The sequence below is a fragment of the Dermacentor variabilis genome, chromosome 4 (genome assembly GCF_050947875.1).
Source record: "Dermacentor variabilis isolate Ectoservices chromosome 4, ASM5094787v1, whole genome shotgun sequence".
Lineage (NCBI taxonomy): Eukaryota > Metazoa > Arthropoda > Arachnida > Ixodida > Ixodidae > Dermacentor > Dermacentor variabilis.
In genome coordinates, this window is record NC_134571.1 from 149,237,397 (window position 1) to 149,254,421 (window position 17,025).

General features: G+C 46.0%; 1 protein-coding gene across 1 annotated transcript in view; it reads right to left on the reverse strand.

The window, feature by feature from the left end:
* The window catches only part of LOC142578393 (glutamate receptor ionotropic, kainate 1-like), an 81,640-nt gene that overhangs the window by 13,960 nt on the left and 50,655 nt on the right, over nucleotides 1-17,025 (reverse strand). Inside the window, exons 8-10 of the mRNA XM_075687787.1 lie at nucleotides 12,839-13,056; nucleotides 9,151-9,443; nucleotides 8,094-8,293 (exon numbers count right to left, since the gene is read on the reverse strand). Coding sequence (XP_075543902.1) covers nucleotides 8,094-8,293; nucleotides 9,151-9,443; nucleotides 12,839-13,056 — 711 coding nt within the window. The remainder of the gene's footprint in view (nucleotides 1-8,093; nucleotides 8,294-9,150; nucleotides 9,444-12,838; nucleotides 13,057-17,025) is intronic.

The window sequence follows — 17,025 nt, forward strand, 5'->3', positions numbered from 1 at the left end:
AACCGAAGACGAAAGAAGATAAAGAAGAAGTTTCCAGTGAGGTGACAAGAGATGATTGGTGGAGAAGTATCCGGTGAGATGGAAAGCGACGATTGGTGGAGAAGAGAAGAAGACGAAGAGAAGGATTACGTGGACTAACAAGAAGGCTATAAAAGGGCGAGGAAGGGCGAGACACACGGGGAGAAGAAAGCAGCGGAGACTCGGCGGGTGAGGGACGGTTCGACCGGAAGAGAGCGACGCCGGCTAGTGCTCCGGTGAGCTCGCGTTCTACGGCTTTGCTCCGCAGACTTCCTGCCGTTCCTGAGCCCGTTCCGGGGAGTCCACGGAGGACGCCACCACCTGCTACGGCCAGGGGTGTCTCTACTGCTGTTGCCACCCTTCCGGGTGGTGCCCCAACGCCAACATCATCGGCCACACCTCCACGGGCGCTTGGACCGGGAGCTTGTACGACGCAACCAACGACGCCAGCCCTCGAACGTCGAACGCCACTCCGACGCCGGCTACGGGACCCACACCACGCCACATACGCACCGAACCAGACGTGAGCACGAACGCCAACCACTCTCAATAGAACGCTAGTGGCAGTGTTACCGGTTCGTGTGTTGTGATAGTTTTTGTACCGTGTGTGTTAGCTTTGTTAGGTTTGTGTGCTGCTGTTCGTTTCACGTGGGTTGTATTAAATGCGCGTCTGTGTGGGTACACCTGTCGCCTAGTCCATTCTTTCGGCCAGAGTGTTCTCCGGAGGAGATCCGTGACAAAGACAAGTGGCGAGCCTGCCAGGATCCATTTCCTTGTTTCTTTTTGCTTTGTCTCGGATCTTTCCGATCTCTCGACGGCTGAAAGTATGGATTTGGCAAAAACGCTGGAACTGGCGCTCAAGCCAGGGCTAAGCAAGGAAGAGGCGATGCGTCTCTGGGACGAGAAGAAAGAAGAAGCAAAGAGGCAGAGAGAGGAAAGGGCGCAAGCACGCGCAGACGCTCGCGAAGCAGAAGAGCGAGTGGCTAGAAGTGCTCGCGAGGCAGAAGAGCGAGAGGCTAGAAGAGCTCGTGAGGGAGAAGAGCGAGAGGCTAGAAGAGCTCGCGAGTCAGAAGAGCAGGAGAAAAGAAGGATAGAAGGTGAGAAGCAGTTCCTTTTGTGGAAACAGGCGCATATCGCAGGAGGATATGAGGGGGTCATGGACGATAATCAGCGTTCCTTTGCGGGTACCGAATCTCCTAGGCCGGCCAGGGTTTGTCCAAGAAAGTTGAGGGCTCCTTTTGATGACAAAAGAGATGATTTGGACGCGTATCCGCAACAATTCGAGCGGATAGCTCTGGGGCAAGACCAAGCTGCATGCGTTGTCGGCTCTCGGGCAGAACTTGTCACACCACCTGAAGTTCCACCGCGAAAAGGAGAACAAACACCGCCGGGAAATGAGGTGCTAAGTGGAGCACCCAAGTCAAAAGCAGCAATGCCGGTGGTGGTTGGGCAAATAGGGGACCATCCTGTATTGGTGCTTAGAGACAGCAGAGCCAACACAGCTTTGGTTAGGAGAAGCCTGGTGAAGGACGAGGAGCTTACAGGGGAAACGTCGACCCTCACTCTCGCAGGTAGCACAGTAGGCTACCTTCCTGAAGCCAGAATTCTAGTCTCCACGCCATATTATACCGGACAGGTAGTGGCAAAATGCATAGAGCATCCCAGCTACGATCTCATCTTGGGAAACATTACGGGTGCAAGAAGTGTCGAGGACCCCGATCCCGAGTGGAAGATGCTCGACGTTGAACTCCCAAAGGAGGAGAGGCCCACGACAGCTCAGGCGGGTGAGGGAGCAGTCAGTTTCTCGTCGGCAGTGGAGAGAAGAGCTCAAGCGACAGGCAGAGCAACGCAGCGTTGGGAAAGAAAGAAAAAGGGTAAGGAGAAGTACAAAGACAAGAAGCGCACGAGCAAAGACAAGTCCAAAGACAAGAAGCGCACGAGCAAAGACGAATCCAAATACAAGAAGAGCAAGATGATTGACAAGAAAAGCAAAGGCAAGGATAGTAAAAAGAAGAAAAAGAAGGGTTTCTGTACTTGGCTAAGCAGCAAAAGCAGCAAGAGCACCAAAGAGAAAGGGGGAGGCAAGCGCAAGTCCAAGAAGGCCAAGAAAGGCTCCGCTAAGGAAGGCAGATCGCGATCCAGAAGCAAGAAGGCTGGCAAGGCTAAGTCCAGCAAGGAGAAGGTGGGCAAAGGAAGCAAGAAGAAGACGGACAAAGGCAATAAGGAGAAGTCAAGCAAGGAGCAGACCTCCAAGGAGAAGCACAGCAAAGAAAGAGAGCAGCAAGGAGAAAGACAAGGATAAGCAAAATAAAAAAGAAAGCAACAAAGCAAGCAGATACACAACAAGGATAAGCACGGAAGCAAAGAAAAGCATAGCAAAGAGAAGCGGAGTAAGGAGTCCAGTAAGTCCAGTTCGGCCTTGCAAGAATACTCATTTCAGGTGGAATATGTTCAAGGCAGGGATAACGTTGGAGCGGATTTCATGAGTAGAGCCACCTGAACAGCTATAGGTATCTCTGGGATGTATCTTGTTGTTGCTGCTGTGCTATGCATCTCAGGGATGTATCGTGTTGTTGGTGTTGTTGTGGTTGTTACGTGATTATACAAAGGAGTGTGTTGTGGATATTAATATGTTTATTACCGTGGACAATTGCATTGTTCTGAAAACGCAGTTTGGTTGTGGACATTAACATGTTTAGAAGGACATGCTATGTATCTCAGGGATGTATCGTGTTGTTGGTGTTGTTGTGGTTGTTACGTGATTATAAAAACGTGTGCGTTGTGGATATTAATATGTTTATTACCGTGTGGACAATTTCATTGTTCTGAAAACGCAGTTTGGTTGTGGACATTAACATGTTTAGAAGGACACCGTATGGAGAACGGCAGTGATGTGTTAGTGGAGTGCTTTTGGTGTGTGCTGGTCATCTGCGTTGTGCTGTGTGGTGTGCTGGGGCCAGAATCGCCACAGAAGATAGTCGGCTGGTTGGATGGCCTGAAGAGGAGGACGACTTGAGCAGTTTTTCAGGGAAAAACTCTTGAGAGAGGGGGCCCTTGTCACATATAAGAGGGAAGATGAAATAAAATGGTAGACGAAGAAAGGTTTCAAGAAGACGACGAGGATGGCGTTAAGAATGACGTGGATTAACCGAAGACGAAAGAAGATAAAGAAGAAGTTTCCAGTGAGGTGACAAGAGATGATTGGTGGAGAAGTATCCGGTGAGATGGAAAGCGACGATTGGTGGAGAAGAGAAGAAGACGAAGAGAAGGATTACGTGGACTAACAAGAAGGCTATAACAGGGCGAGGAAGGGCGAGACACAGGGGGAGAATAAAGCAGCAGAGACTCGGCGGGTGAGGGACGGTTCGACCGGAAGAGAGCGACGCCGGCTAGTGCTCCGGTGAGCTCGCGTTCTACGGCTTTGCTCCGCAGACTTCCTGCCGTTCCTGAGCCCGTTCCGGGGAGTCCACGGAGGACGCCACCACCTGCTACGGCCAGGGGTGTCTCTACTGCTGTTGCCACCCTTCCGGGTGGTGCCCCAACGCCAACATCATCGGCCACACCTCCACGGCGCTTGGACCGGGAGCGTGTACGACGCAACCAACGACGCCAGCCCTCGAACGTCGAACGCCACTCCGACGCCGGCTACGGGACCCACACCACGCCACATACGCACCGAACCAGACGTGAGCACGAACGCCAACCACTCTCAATAGAACGCTAGTGGCAGTGTTACCGCTTCGTGTGTAGTGATAGTTTTTGTACCGTGTGTGTTAGCTTTGTTAGGTTTGTGTGCTGCTGTTCGTTTCACGTGGGTTGTATTAAATGCGCGTCTGTGTGGGTACACCTGTCGCCTAGTCCATTCTTTCGGCCAGAGTGTTCTCCGGAGGAGATCCGTGACACACTCGTGACTATGACATCATCGTCACTGCGTAGTCGTCAGACAGACGCTATCATGCACCCATTGTCATACTGTCGTAGTCATGTCACTATGGTCGTGCCATCTTCATCATTCTAGCTTGTTAATCCAGTTGTCATCCTACCGCTGCCATCGCGCCATCATCGCCATCTCATTGTCGTTGTGTCACCGTCTCCACTTTTTGTTACACGGTCGCCATACTATAGGCATCGACATATTCTCGCCATGTCGTCTAGTGTACACAGTCTTTGTCGTCTCATCATATCAATCCTTCTTCGTCAATCCACCGCCACTGCGGTGATGTCATACAGTCATCATCATGCCACCATGCTAATGAAGGACCATGGCAAGCACGTGTTATTGCATTGTGGGGCGGTATTGGAGTACGTGGCCTATAGCCGGAGCAATGAAAATCTCAAAAACACTATATCTGTCGCATAGACCTCACTTAAAAAATACCGTTTCCTGCTACGCGCCGTCTATTTCTACAAGAATGCCATCCCTGGTGTGCTATGCGTTTTACTGTCAAGAGTGATCATGAGATGAGTTGAACGAGATGAGATGAGATCTTCAGTATGTTTTCTTTATGTTGCGGCAGGAATTATACGGACACCCAGGCGCCATGGTACTGCCATCGCTGTCGTGTTGTCCCGGTATTGGCCGAGCATGCGCGGCGCCTGGGCGGCTGGCTCACAAGTCACCGGAGAAGTGAGAAACGTGCTGGGTATTTAGCTGCAAGGCCAGCGATACCAAGTGGAAACGAAGTTTGCTCGGCTTAATAGGCTGTCTACGGGAGCAAGGGCAGTTTTCCGCCTTCTGTCGCTGACCTAAGCGTTGTGCTCTGAACCGCCAGCGTTCCTGTTATGCAGGGGAGGTATTCTGTAGGAGTCTACCGAGTGTACATGGCCATTTCGTCTGTGCTGAAGCGCTAATTGGCTGTGTTGCCTCTCTGCCGCGGATGCCCAGCCCTATCCAGCCAATCAGAACTTCAACAGCAGACCAAATGGACATGTCCACTAGGTGCACATTTATAGAATAGCTCCCCAGCTGTAGTCCGTGCGTATGCAGCGGTCCGAGCGGATCGGACGGTAAACTTGAAACTACCAATGCCGACGGTTTCCCTTCGGTCTGATCTCGTGCAGTGTAGTGGTACAACACCTGCAACGCTGCTTGCTGCACTCGTCATACAGACAGTGCTTTGTCTTTTATATTAGGCGCTCAGATATGCTTCCTAAAGAGCTGAAAAGAGATAAAAAGAGAGTCAACGTCTTTGAATACATTTTGTCCGAAGCCTTAGTGTTGCAGAATGGCCCTGATAGGTGATAACCTTGTTTATCGGAGAGCGGGCAGGGCAGGGAGTGGAACCAGCTGCAAAGTGGGGTTAAATCGGCGAATTATTTTCGACTGGGAGACTTCGTGAACGTTTGTGAGTGAGGACAAGTTCATAAAAATGTTCGTTATTGGCTAACTACCGCAGTGTCTGCACAGGGGTGATCGGAATATCCTTTCATATAATTCACAAAGTGTGGAGACAGAAGGGAATTGGTCTATGCAGGCCGCCAAAGCGTACTGTCTCTTGAAGAAAGCTTTGCATGCGGTGGCGGAAGAAAGCAGCGGTTAAGCAAAGCCCACGAAGCCTAGGCTTCCGTTTCTCCCCTAAGAGCGTTCGCCCGTGCTCGGTGGCCAAAGGAAAGGGGATCCTGGTGCTTCATCGTAGGCGCTTGCATGGGCCAGTTTATTCAAAGCAAAGCATTAATTAAGTGCCTCATGGGTCGAAAAATCTGTTGCCCAGAGTTATAACAATTGTCCGTCCGGTGTTACGGCACCACAATTTAATGGCACCAAAATTGATGGTGCCACCAACTACCATAGGTGCGACTCGAGCCCACGAGCTTTGATGGGAGTTGAGCCCGCGACCATTGTAGGAGTCGAACCCATGACATTGGTGTTAATTAGGGCAAAGTTATTTAAGAAACTCGAACCCACAACCTTTGGTGGGAGTCGTATCCTCGACCTTTGGTGGGACCAAAATTTAATTGCACCAAAATTGATGCACCTACCATTGATGGCCGAACCCAGGATCATTGGTAGCTGGCTAACGCAACACTTTTGGTGTTAATTAAGGAGAAATTAAGGCACGCCTAATTAGAATAGAGTTATGTCGCTCGAGGCCACGACCTCTGATGGGACCGAAAATGGCACCAGTATTTGAGGTGCCACCATTGATAGTCGTACCCGCGACCACTGGTCTTTTTAAGGCAAAGTTAATTAAGGTAATTGAACCATCGAACTTACTGGCAGTCAAACCCTCGATCTTTGGTGGGATCGAAATTCAATGGCACCAGAACTAATAGTGCCACCGTTGATGGTTGAACCAACGACAATTGCTGGGAATCGAACGCACGAACGTTGGTGTTAATTAAGGCGAAGCTAATTAGGGACAAATAATTTAGATATATTTAAGTAGGGCACCCGACAACACACCCTTTGGTGGGAGAAAAGAAGTAATAGGAACTAGCAACGCATACGAATGAGAATGTCAAGTAATTTATTGAATGTCTCGTGAGCACGCAGCGCCTTCATCAATAGCATTTCCTAAAGTCACTATAAACCTTCTTTTAAAGCCCAGTGTGGCCAAGATATCCATCGGAGTTGTGCCCTGATGGCGATGTCTGTATGTAGATGCCGGTTTAGGCGTGTATGAGGATGCTGTGGCAAAGTGTGATTTTGCAAACATCTGCATGATGCTCGGTTATCAGTCCTGAACAGAATGTGCTGCTTCGGATGCAAAGAGAGCGCCATGCCTTCAGCTATTTCCCAGAGCTCTTCTTCTGGTGTGGAGGGAAGTAATTTTTGAACGTTCAAAGATGCGCACTCAGTGTCAGCATAGACCGAGGTCAAGGTAGGCACTCTGTCCACTGCAGCGTAGGTAATATACGCTGCAACAAGTTGGAAGGGAGGTGTCGAGGCTCTTATCACAGTGGAGCCACCGGTTGCCATGTCGACCGGAGTTCATGTTCTCAGGAATCAGTTGGACTGCTACGGCTTATGAATGAAAGTAGCGCCGCTTCTTCTACAAAATGGCTATCATGCTCTTTTAAATGGCAGTCATCGCTGTTATTTTTCGTGAGGGCACTGTTTCTGCAATGGGGTGGAGGTTCTTTTGCGTTCTGCATCGAGCGAAAATGTCGCCCCCGCATACATCTTCAACATCACCCAAGGAGATTCAGCGGAATGCTATATGTTGCTATCGATCGCAAGGATACGCCTTTGGGGCTGAACTCTCATATTCTTTTTTTCTAGAGAGTGCTGGCTGCCATAAACTTTTATTCAAAGCTGAAAACTAAGAATTCCGCAGTTCCGTTGAGCTCTACTTTCTTAAACAATTTTTTCGTCCTGGGTACTCGCTCTCTTTTACTGTTATGGTTGGGCACACTATTGCGGCAGGAATATCGGTGGCATGTACTTGTTTTAGTGCTTGTTTTATGCATATTATTCACTTATAGCAATATTATTTGTTTTATGTGAACTCTTGCTTGATCGTCCAACAGAGCACAGATTCTCAGGAACCTTTCAGACTTCGTAAAACCCCCATCACACAATGCTCCTAGAGAGTCCGGTAAGGTTTTGAATAATAACGGAAACATATAGAAATAGGCTTTTCTTCTGGCAGTTAAGCAAGTTTCACCCACCTTCACAAACGACTCTCAGCCCAACTTTCTCCTCCAAATAACCGACACCACTTTTTGACTTGAATCCTAACTACGCTGTGAAACTTTCCTGGCCCACTTATGCCAGACTTTTGACTTCAACAAAACTTCACCACTCTTATGCCATCTGCAAGAGGCTAAGTCCTTCTTGTATTGAAATCATCGCTCTATAATCACTGCACGGCGAGGTGGGGGCAAGGGAAACAAGGCTGTTGAAGAATGGCTACATCAATCAAAGCGTAATACTGCCTTTCATTTGGCTAAATAAAGAAAGAGATTGCGGTTGTTACGGCCAGTTGCGCGCAGTGACGCAGGTTAACCAATAACTTCGTGCAATATAATGTTAACCGTGGTAACCTGACATTTGTGCAGACAAGGTATTGGTTTTTGCCGGCAACTACAACAGACACTGCAGAATTACTGCGCAAGACTGTAGCATTCCGTACCTGCAATTAGAAGCTCGCCAATGAAGACGAAGACGGAGAAACAGGTGGACGTTAGGAACAAGAGGAAGGCAGATCGCATATCGAAGAGAGAAAGTGGGCTGCATGTCTCCTCGTCGTCTCCCAGCAGGCACGACTGCCAGTCACCGAGCTGCCTTTCTATCCAGGCTTTCACCACACCGCTTTCTACAAGCCAGCTGACTCTGCATGGAACGACAGGAGGAATGCGATCGATCACTTATGCCACAGGAGGGCCGTCAGAGTGAACGCAATTCCGTGTTTCGGCGCCTAATCATATAGAAGAAACGATGTCGCATTCGGATTTAAGTAGCCAATTGCTTCAGGGCCTGCGGTTCTAATTTTTATAGGTGGTCAGTTTGGTTTGTTGTATAGTAGTGAGAACTAAGTGGCTTTTTCAACCATAAGCCAGTGTGCCTATTTGAAAATTGAAGGTATGTGAAATGAAGTTCAACTTCAGTAACTTAACGATTTTGTATAATCGTGCCTACAAATAAAAGCACTCCCTCAAGGTTGCATGGCCTACGAACGTGCAAGAATTTTTTTCTCAAACATTAATTGAAAATATTGCAGAAACAGTACCTTTCCGTTCGCAATCTCACGGAGTAGATTCTTATTTTTCACCTTGACTATTTACATTGGCTATTATTATTTTCTTGAACTTATCGTTACTTCTACCTGTTCATGCAAGGCCTCCTACTTTATTACACACTATTTTGTTTCATTTTTATTGCTTTCATTCACATCTGCGATTACGTTTTCTTGTTCGTTTATCGTATTACGACTCGATTCATGGCATATGCACTACGGTGGCTTTGTGACATTATACAAGGAATCAACATAACATCATCAAAATTCTCATCATCACAAAGCAAGTCAAGGCGAAATATGTAGAGCCTGCTCCAAATTAACACGAAGTGCCCAAGGCTTAGAACCCTGGTGCCATGAGCTTTAGTGAATGGCTGAATAGCACGCTCTAATGATATAATTACAATATCTGATACGGCCAAAATAATGCTGAGGACTCGATATGAACGGGTACCTTTCGCTGATGAATTTCGTAAGTCTCGGCTCGACACTCCTGCTGACAGCCATGGCGAGTGGGGTGGGGAAGGTCGGCTCCTTGGCAAAGTAGTACTTCCCGGCTGCAAAGCGCCGTTGACAGGTACGTGAAGCATGGTAGAGCATCGTAGTGTAGTCGCTGACGATCACTGCTTTTCCATTCAAAACCAGTTCAAGATTGGCGTCGCTGTAGAGCTGCGCTTCGTCTCTCAGGCCATCTCGCGCAACGATCAAGTTCCACACGCCGCGGTACTCTTTTACGTCCAGGGATTTCTGCGTAGATCATTCGCACAGTTAACTCTTGACGATTACTTAGATGAAGTGCAGTGATTCTTTCGTATATTTTCTGAAAATAATGAATTTTAGCTGTGAAAATATATTTAGAAGTTTGGTGTGGTTATGTGATTAAAACTGCAGAAAAATACGAATGCGAGTCGGTGAAAAAACCTGGCTGGAAGGCTCTGTCCAGTTGTTTATTTTTCTGGTGTGTGTACCTTGCACCCTCTTGATTTCTTTACGGAATATAGCTGCGTTACTGCTGTCCCATTGCAGAAGAAGGAGAGGCATGACGTTGTAGATGGACGGATTTATTATTGCAGGGCAAGCGGGTAATTGTTCAGCCTTAGCATCCCCTCCTAAAGTGCGGCGATATTCGTGGAACGCAGGCAAACGCGGAGAACAGGTCCAACGATACCAAAACAGACCAAGGCAAGAATGCTTCCACTCCGTGAAGTCCATGCCTACCGAATGATCACAGTACAATAAAAAAAGCTTCTGGAGGAGACAACACAAACCTCTTTTGAAAATCCAGTTCCCCACGGTTAAACGCCTGACTGTAGTGCACATATTAAGGGCTCTTCAACAAATAATGTTTCCTATAACGAAAGTAGGGAGAAGTTGTGGGTAAGGCTCCCACCGGCGACACGTTATTTTTTCGTCCACTTTAATTTCCCTCTTCCCCCTAATTATTTTCTACATTTCAATTTCAACTGCAGCTAACTTCCCCGTTGCTGCTCTTGGCTTCGTTGAATGTTGGCTCTTATGTGGTCATAATTAACAAAATCAAGTCCCTCGCTTCTCCTTCTCTCATTTTGTTCATTGCGAAGGTCTCTAATCTGGCAGCCTTGATGTCATTAGGTAAGATTCCAGGGTTTATTATCCACATGCCCATTTTCTAAAGATGACGTGTTACGTGGCGCCATCGGGCAAAAAAGATGTTCCCCATCCGCCCACCTTAGCTCTGAGTGGCGCTGGCTAACATTCCTAGGGCTAGGTGTGCTAAACATAAATACCCAAGTTAGTGAACCATTTGATAGCCGTCGCCGTAGAACAAATGGTAGTGCAACGCACGCGTAATGCGGAGGTTGTGCGTTCGCCTCGCACCAGCGACACGTTATCTTTTCGTCCACGTTCATTTATATTTTCCCTATTATTTTCTACATTTAAATTTCAACATGCTTTCCCTGTATTTATTGTCAGTCGGCTTTTATATAGTCACGATTAACAAAACTGAGCCCCTTGGTTGCCCTTCTTCTCTCGTTTACATTTCTTGTTGTAATGATTGCACCCCAGCTGACATCAATGCACCCATAATACAGGATGTTTCAGCGAACCCTTTCAAAAATCTTCAAAAGTTGCCTGTGTGCAGATATCGCAATCATATTTAATGAGCTGGTCTACTCGAAGCGGCGGACAATACTTGCACAGTAAATTGATATAAAAAATCGACCAATTTAAAAGATTCATTAATTAAGCTTTTGTAACTAATTACATTATGGCCCATATTGCAATTTACAAATTCTAGCCGTGGAGTCCGCAAGACGAATACACTGGGAACGAATTGTCAAGAAGAAACCAGTTTCGAGATATAAATTCCCGGACTTTACGGCAAAATGCATTGGCGTTCCATTTAATTTGTTAACGAAACGTCGTTTCATGCACTGAAGCATACACGTAACTGGAACGCCAATGTATTTCTCCGCAAAGTTCGCGAATTTATATCTCGAAACTGGTCTCGTCCTGAGGATTCGTTCAAAGTGGATTCGCCTATTCGCCTTGCGAAGTTGACTGCTTGAATTTGTAAATTGCAATATGGGTCAAAAGATAACTAGCTAAAAAGCTCATTAATAAATTCTTGTTATTTAGTTCATTTGTCATTTCTGTTTTTGTGCAAGTAGTGTCCGCCGCTTCGAGTAGACCAGCTCATAAACTAGAATTCAGCGATCTGCCACAGGCAACCTTTACAAAATTTGGAAAATGTTCGCTGAAACACCCCGTATATTGACTGCAACTGCGTTGGAATCGCTATACAACAAAGGGCGACGCTCTATGCAGGCTTGTTTGATGTGGACGGCGCGCTATCGTTTAACATATGTGAAGCTATATTCCCCTTCTGTCATCTTGAAACATATCTTCTGGGGGGATTGAGATAGTATGGGGGAACAACCATATCACCTACGCAATGTCACAGTTGTTGGTTAGGGCACATGCGAGGTAACTCAAGCAGTTTGAAAGGCCACAGCGTCGTCAGCAGTATATTGTCTATTTGGGCACATACCCACTGGCCTATGCCGCATGCTCGGGATGGTAGCGGCCTGGACCTAAGTAATGGCTCAAGGGAGTTGACAATTTGGGTTACTGGGTACGTGGAAGTGGTTAGATGTGGACAAACGTACCCCAATATTTGTGAAGTTTCCTATGAATTCCACTCGCATTTGAACATTTGCAGTGGGGGCCAGAAAGTGCATCTCGCCGAAAAATGTTGGGATGGTCCGACGGTACTACGAAGCACCGAGAATGCCGAGGAAAAAGCCAAGTGTAGTGTAATGGCGCTACGGTTTACAACACGGCTGTAATGATGACATTATTCCCTTCCACAATATTTCATGTGCTCCATTGTACAATTAGTGATCAATAAGTACTGCGAATGATTTACATTTATTATTTATTTCAAGGAAAGACGGTAAATCTATGCAGTAATAAAATTGAGTAAGCCGTCTGGTACGATACTCCTGTGCTTTCTGCCAACATTCGACCCGTCGGTCGACAAGATTTAGTCTAGTGTTTGTGAAATTTCTATATTTTTTCGTCGGTACATGCCCTCACAGGCCTACCTTGGCATTGCATGTCTTTCACCTGGTGCCGGCAATCACGCAAGCCTTTGTACCAATCGTACCCACACTCTTTGCATAGAGCACTGTTTTCACACACCTGGCGCCGCATGTCGTCACATTCGATTGACCTTCTCTCAAGTTTGAAGTAGAAATTCTTGTTGATCTGTAGTTGCATTTCACCGGTAACAGTATCGCTGCACTAGAGCTTACTGAAAGTAAGGACAGCCACAACGCTTCGCGAACGACAACTGATATACTTCGTACTTGAGTGACGTGACCAAGAAAAATTAATACCCACTACTCCACGTGCCAGCAATTCATTCACGGTATTTACTGATAACAGTATGTATTTATCGCAAGAAGCCTGTCGCTAATTTTGCTTCTAAAAGCATGCTCACGGTTTAAATAGAGCATTCATATCGTAATAACGTGATACTTGCGGTATCGCTCAGCAGCCAGAGAGATTTGAGATGCACTGGCATTATTGCACTCCAGCAGCACCTGTCTACTTGCACGGCGTCCCAGTCTGAAAGATAGGAGAGGAAACCATCTTACCTTCAACAGGTCTTCGTAGGCGCCCCCTCTCCAGAGAAAAGGCGTTACGTCTGTCTGAAGAGACAGATCCATAAAGCTGTCTATGCGCTCTGGTTCCGGAAACAACATCATGGTGGCCTTCATGTGTCCCGAGAAGGCGTTCATCAGCACGACTATTGTCAACCACCACGCGGCAAGGACAAGCCGGCCTGGAGTGCTGCGGGGTGCGTGCGTCGATGCTGCAACCGAATTAAATCTATCAGCGCTATCGAGGCAATTTTCGACAAGCACACGTAACGACAAACTAAAGATTGCGCAAAAACCATCAACGATCATTATTAATGTGTTTTCGTTGCCGAGTCTCCCTACCGACCGCCGAGCAACGCCGAGCCATGGAAACAACGGACAGGGACAAAGAAAGCTTTTCGCTTTAAAGAACTGTTTGCACAACGTCCATAATCTCTTCAGTAGCTTTCTTTTTCTGTGAAGCTTACCCTACGCCATACACGTAAGTGAATAAAATTTATTTCGCAGACGAAGCTGTTAATGCCAGAAGGTGGGCGAACACCCTATTACAGGTAGCCGTGGCATGTGCTCATGACCTAGCCCTGTTTATTTAAATAATGACGCGGAAACTCTCCTCTCATAGAAATTGCCGTAGTGGCTTAACTATATGAGCCGACGCCTCTAACTGTGCGCGTGATACATTCGTAACTTTACAGCTTTTAGAATATTTTCGAGAGTAGCCCTCGCTCGTGGGAATAGCCAGTACAGGTGGTGTGCGTCCGCTGTGGATGCTGAAGCTGCACGATTTGGATAGGAAGGAAGGAAATCAACTTTATTCAGGTTTTTACGCGTCAGATGAAGGCGCATATGATAGAAGCTCAAATGCAGCCACCAGCCTGCATTTTGAAGTTATCGTTTTGGCTAATTAGTTCTCTCCCATACCCAAGAATTTTTGTCATTGCCCCTACGTCCATTTGTCGCTCTTCAGCGGAATGCACCAGTTAGCTTGCTGGCCTGTACTCTTGAAATTAAAATATTTCAAATGACCACATGAATTTAAACTTTCAGTTCTAAAATGATTTATATTTACGGCTACATTTATATTTTATATTTACGCACAACTTTTCTGCTGCGTTATAGGAACGTTTTATTCCTAACTAAAACACTGCTATAACATAACAAAGACACCACGAGCGTACATACAGATGCTAATAAATGGCCGTACCCTCTCGGCATAGTGAAATGAAGGTAGTTTAATGTTCAGTGTCCCATTGTTAAATATTATTTATTATAAATGCCGCCCCTTGAGTTACGCTTTACCACTGCGCTGAAGGTCAGCAGATAGCCGATGCGGTAATGTCCATAATTCTTCAGCATGCAATGAAGCGACATATACGGATTACGAAAAAGATGGTGTGGACGCTGCGCCCCCCCCCCCCCCCCCTGAGTCGATGTGCGTCTTTGTCTGCCCTTAGATAAAACTTCAACTGGAAAGAGTCAAATACGCTCTGGAACTCCTGACAAATTTTACCGTCTCATAAATGGCAAATGATTAGAAACAACATTAATTGCAAGAACTGCAGCTAGCTTACACAATTTAGATTTCAGACCCACTTTCGCTCACAGATGCAAGTAAATGTACTAACGATGCGTCATAGCAACCTAGTGTGACAAGAGTAAATTCAAGCATGCCGCTTTTGAAGCGCTATTGCGCTTTTAAAGAGAATCGCGTGTGATTTTAGAAAAATACTTTAGTGTTACAAGATATCTTTTATCTTATCTTTTTCCTTCATTTTTTTCTGCGTTAACCATATCGCTCTATGCATTGTACCCAACTACAACCATTTCTGTCTAACCAATCTGCCTTTCAAATCTTGAGTTCTCTCTCACTAGATTGTTATGTCATTGACCCTAGATAATGGTGGGGACTGCCCAAAATAGAAAAGTGGAGCGTGCAATACAAATTATATTCAACTCATTGGCACTTCTGAATAATTTATATAAGGACACTTTATTTGAAAATTCGCTTTACACATGCCAGTGAAAAATTGGCCCAAGGGGCGCCTGTTCGCACATTCCTCGGCAGCCAAAAAATGTCTTCTTGGAACGGCTGAGGGACATAAAAGTACGAGTCATTCAGCTCGAGCTGCTCTTGCTATTCAGCACTTGCGCGCGCTCCCACATACCATTCCAGTCGCCGTCATGGCGACGCGCAGAGTGCTGTTGAAAAGAGATGCGCTCTAAGCATGCAAGGTTTTGTTCATTTGCATTATTTCTTACTTAAAAAAAAGCGTAGATGGACATGGTTTTCACCCGAGAACAAAAAGCTATCTCGTACGGGGTCATTCGCAGACGCTTTGACTAACCAATGAACAAGTAGACACATTTTTTTATTGCAGTCGTTATTGCACTAGTTTTAATATGCTGAAGTTACATGAGGTGTCACTAGCTGCGCTCCTTAGCAGCCACTTCAGTAATGAAGTGTTTGAATCTGGAATTTTTCTCTAACAAACGTAAAATAGCCAGTGTTTGCCGAGTTCACAGATGCGGCGCCGACCATACTGTAAACAATTTCAGGGCGATATCGATATTATCGCTTCTTTTCAAGCTTTTTGGAAGTGCTATAAATACTCGATTAGAAAGATTGCGAGGAAGTATGCTATGACTCGTAAGGTAAAATACGGTTTTCAAAAAAGCAGGTTTGTCAACATGCGCTCTTAGATGTCAAATATAAAATATTAGAAGTCATTGACAAACAATTACATACAACAGGCTTATTTTTAGACCTGCGTAATGCATTAGATTGTGCTAACCTTCGTATACTTCTGTCTGAACTATGACTGTGGCATACGTGGAACGCTGTTGGAACCAATGAAAGGTTACTTGACTGACCGGTATCGATTTCTTTCATTTTATCAGTTCACTTCATTATTTCTCAATATGAAAACTGGTGTCCCACAGAGTTCCGTATTAGTCGTATATTATTTTACCTCTAGGAAAAACCACTTCACAAGCATTCCTTCCACACCTGACATAATCATGTAGGTTGATGACACAAATATTTTATTCGCGTGCGCTTCCTTGCAATACGTCGAGAAATACATTAATGAGTATTTAAATTTATTGGCTGACTGGTGATGCGTAAACCAAGCTTAAAATAAATATTAATAAAACGAAGTATATCATATTCAAACCAGCAAAGAAGAAATTGCTGAGTAATATAACTGTCTTATTTCAAACGAAATGCATAGAGCAAGTAAAAACCCAGAAGTCCGTGGGGTCTGGTTCCAAGATAACCACTCTTTGGACACACATCTCATTAAGCTAACCAATGACCTTAGTAAAGTATGAGCTCATATGTATAGCATTAGTGCGCTTGTTCCATTATGGCAACTACGGCTTTCTTTACTCTAAGCTTACGGTGTTATAATTTGGGGAACAACGACTCATACAGAGGAACAACGAGGAGATGCCAATATTTGTATTGGTTTGTATTGCTTTTCTAATTTTTCTAATTTGCAGAGGTGTAATTCATGTCAAAAATTTTTACCATGCAAGGTGCGTGAACAAAATAAGTTACAAAATGTGCGTAAAATACGCGTAAACATACCTTTACGAAATGTAAAATGTACCTGCGTGCCGAACGTCAATAGGAGCAAGAGCCTCTGTTAGGCCACACTGGCTTTAGCTCTTACTCCTACGTTTTGCATAAGCAATAAATAAACTGAATTGAATTGAGTTTTGAGTTGCAGTTGCGTTGTATTCCATCAAGTGTCTCGACATGTAGTTGTTACGTGCAGCAGTTACATATTGCATGTAGCAGGGCCTGGTCAACTCAAGCAGGCTAGGTGACTATTTGTCACTGCGGCGTTTCAAAGGGGATACAAATAAATGATCATCATCGTGATCATCATCAACAACATCATCGTACCGTGCCACGGGTCAAGCGACATGACACGTGCGTCTCATAGTTTCGATACGTGTGTTTATTCTTCGGTACATGTCAAGGCGCCTCCTCGGTAGGCACGAACGCTATAGTGGTGCTCCCGGAAATGGAGCTCATATGGAGGCGCTCCTCCAGCTTACGATGTGACTATGCTGCGTGTGCCCCGTAGGCCTGTGGACATTTCATCTATTTGACGCCCCGTCACACATTGCTGCAACTGCAGGGCACTCTCGCCAGACGACGGAGCTCCGAAGCG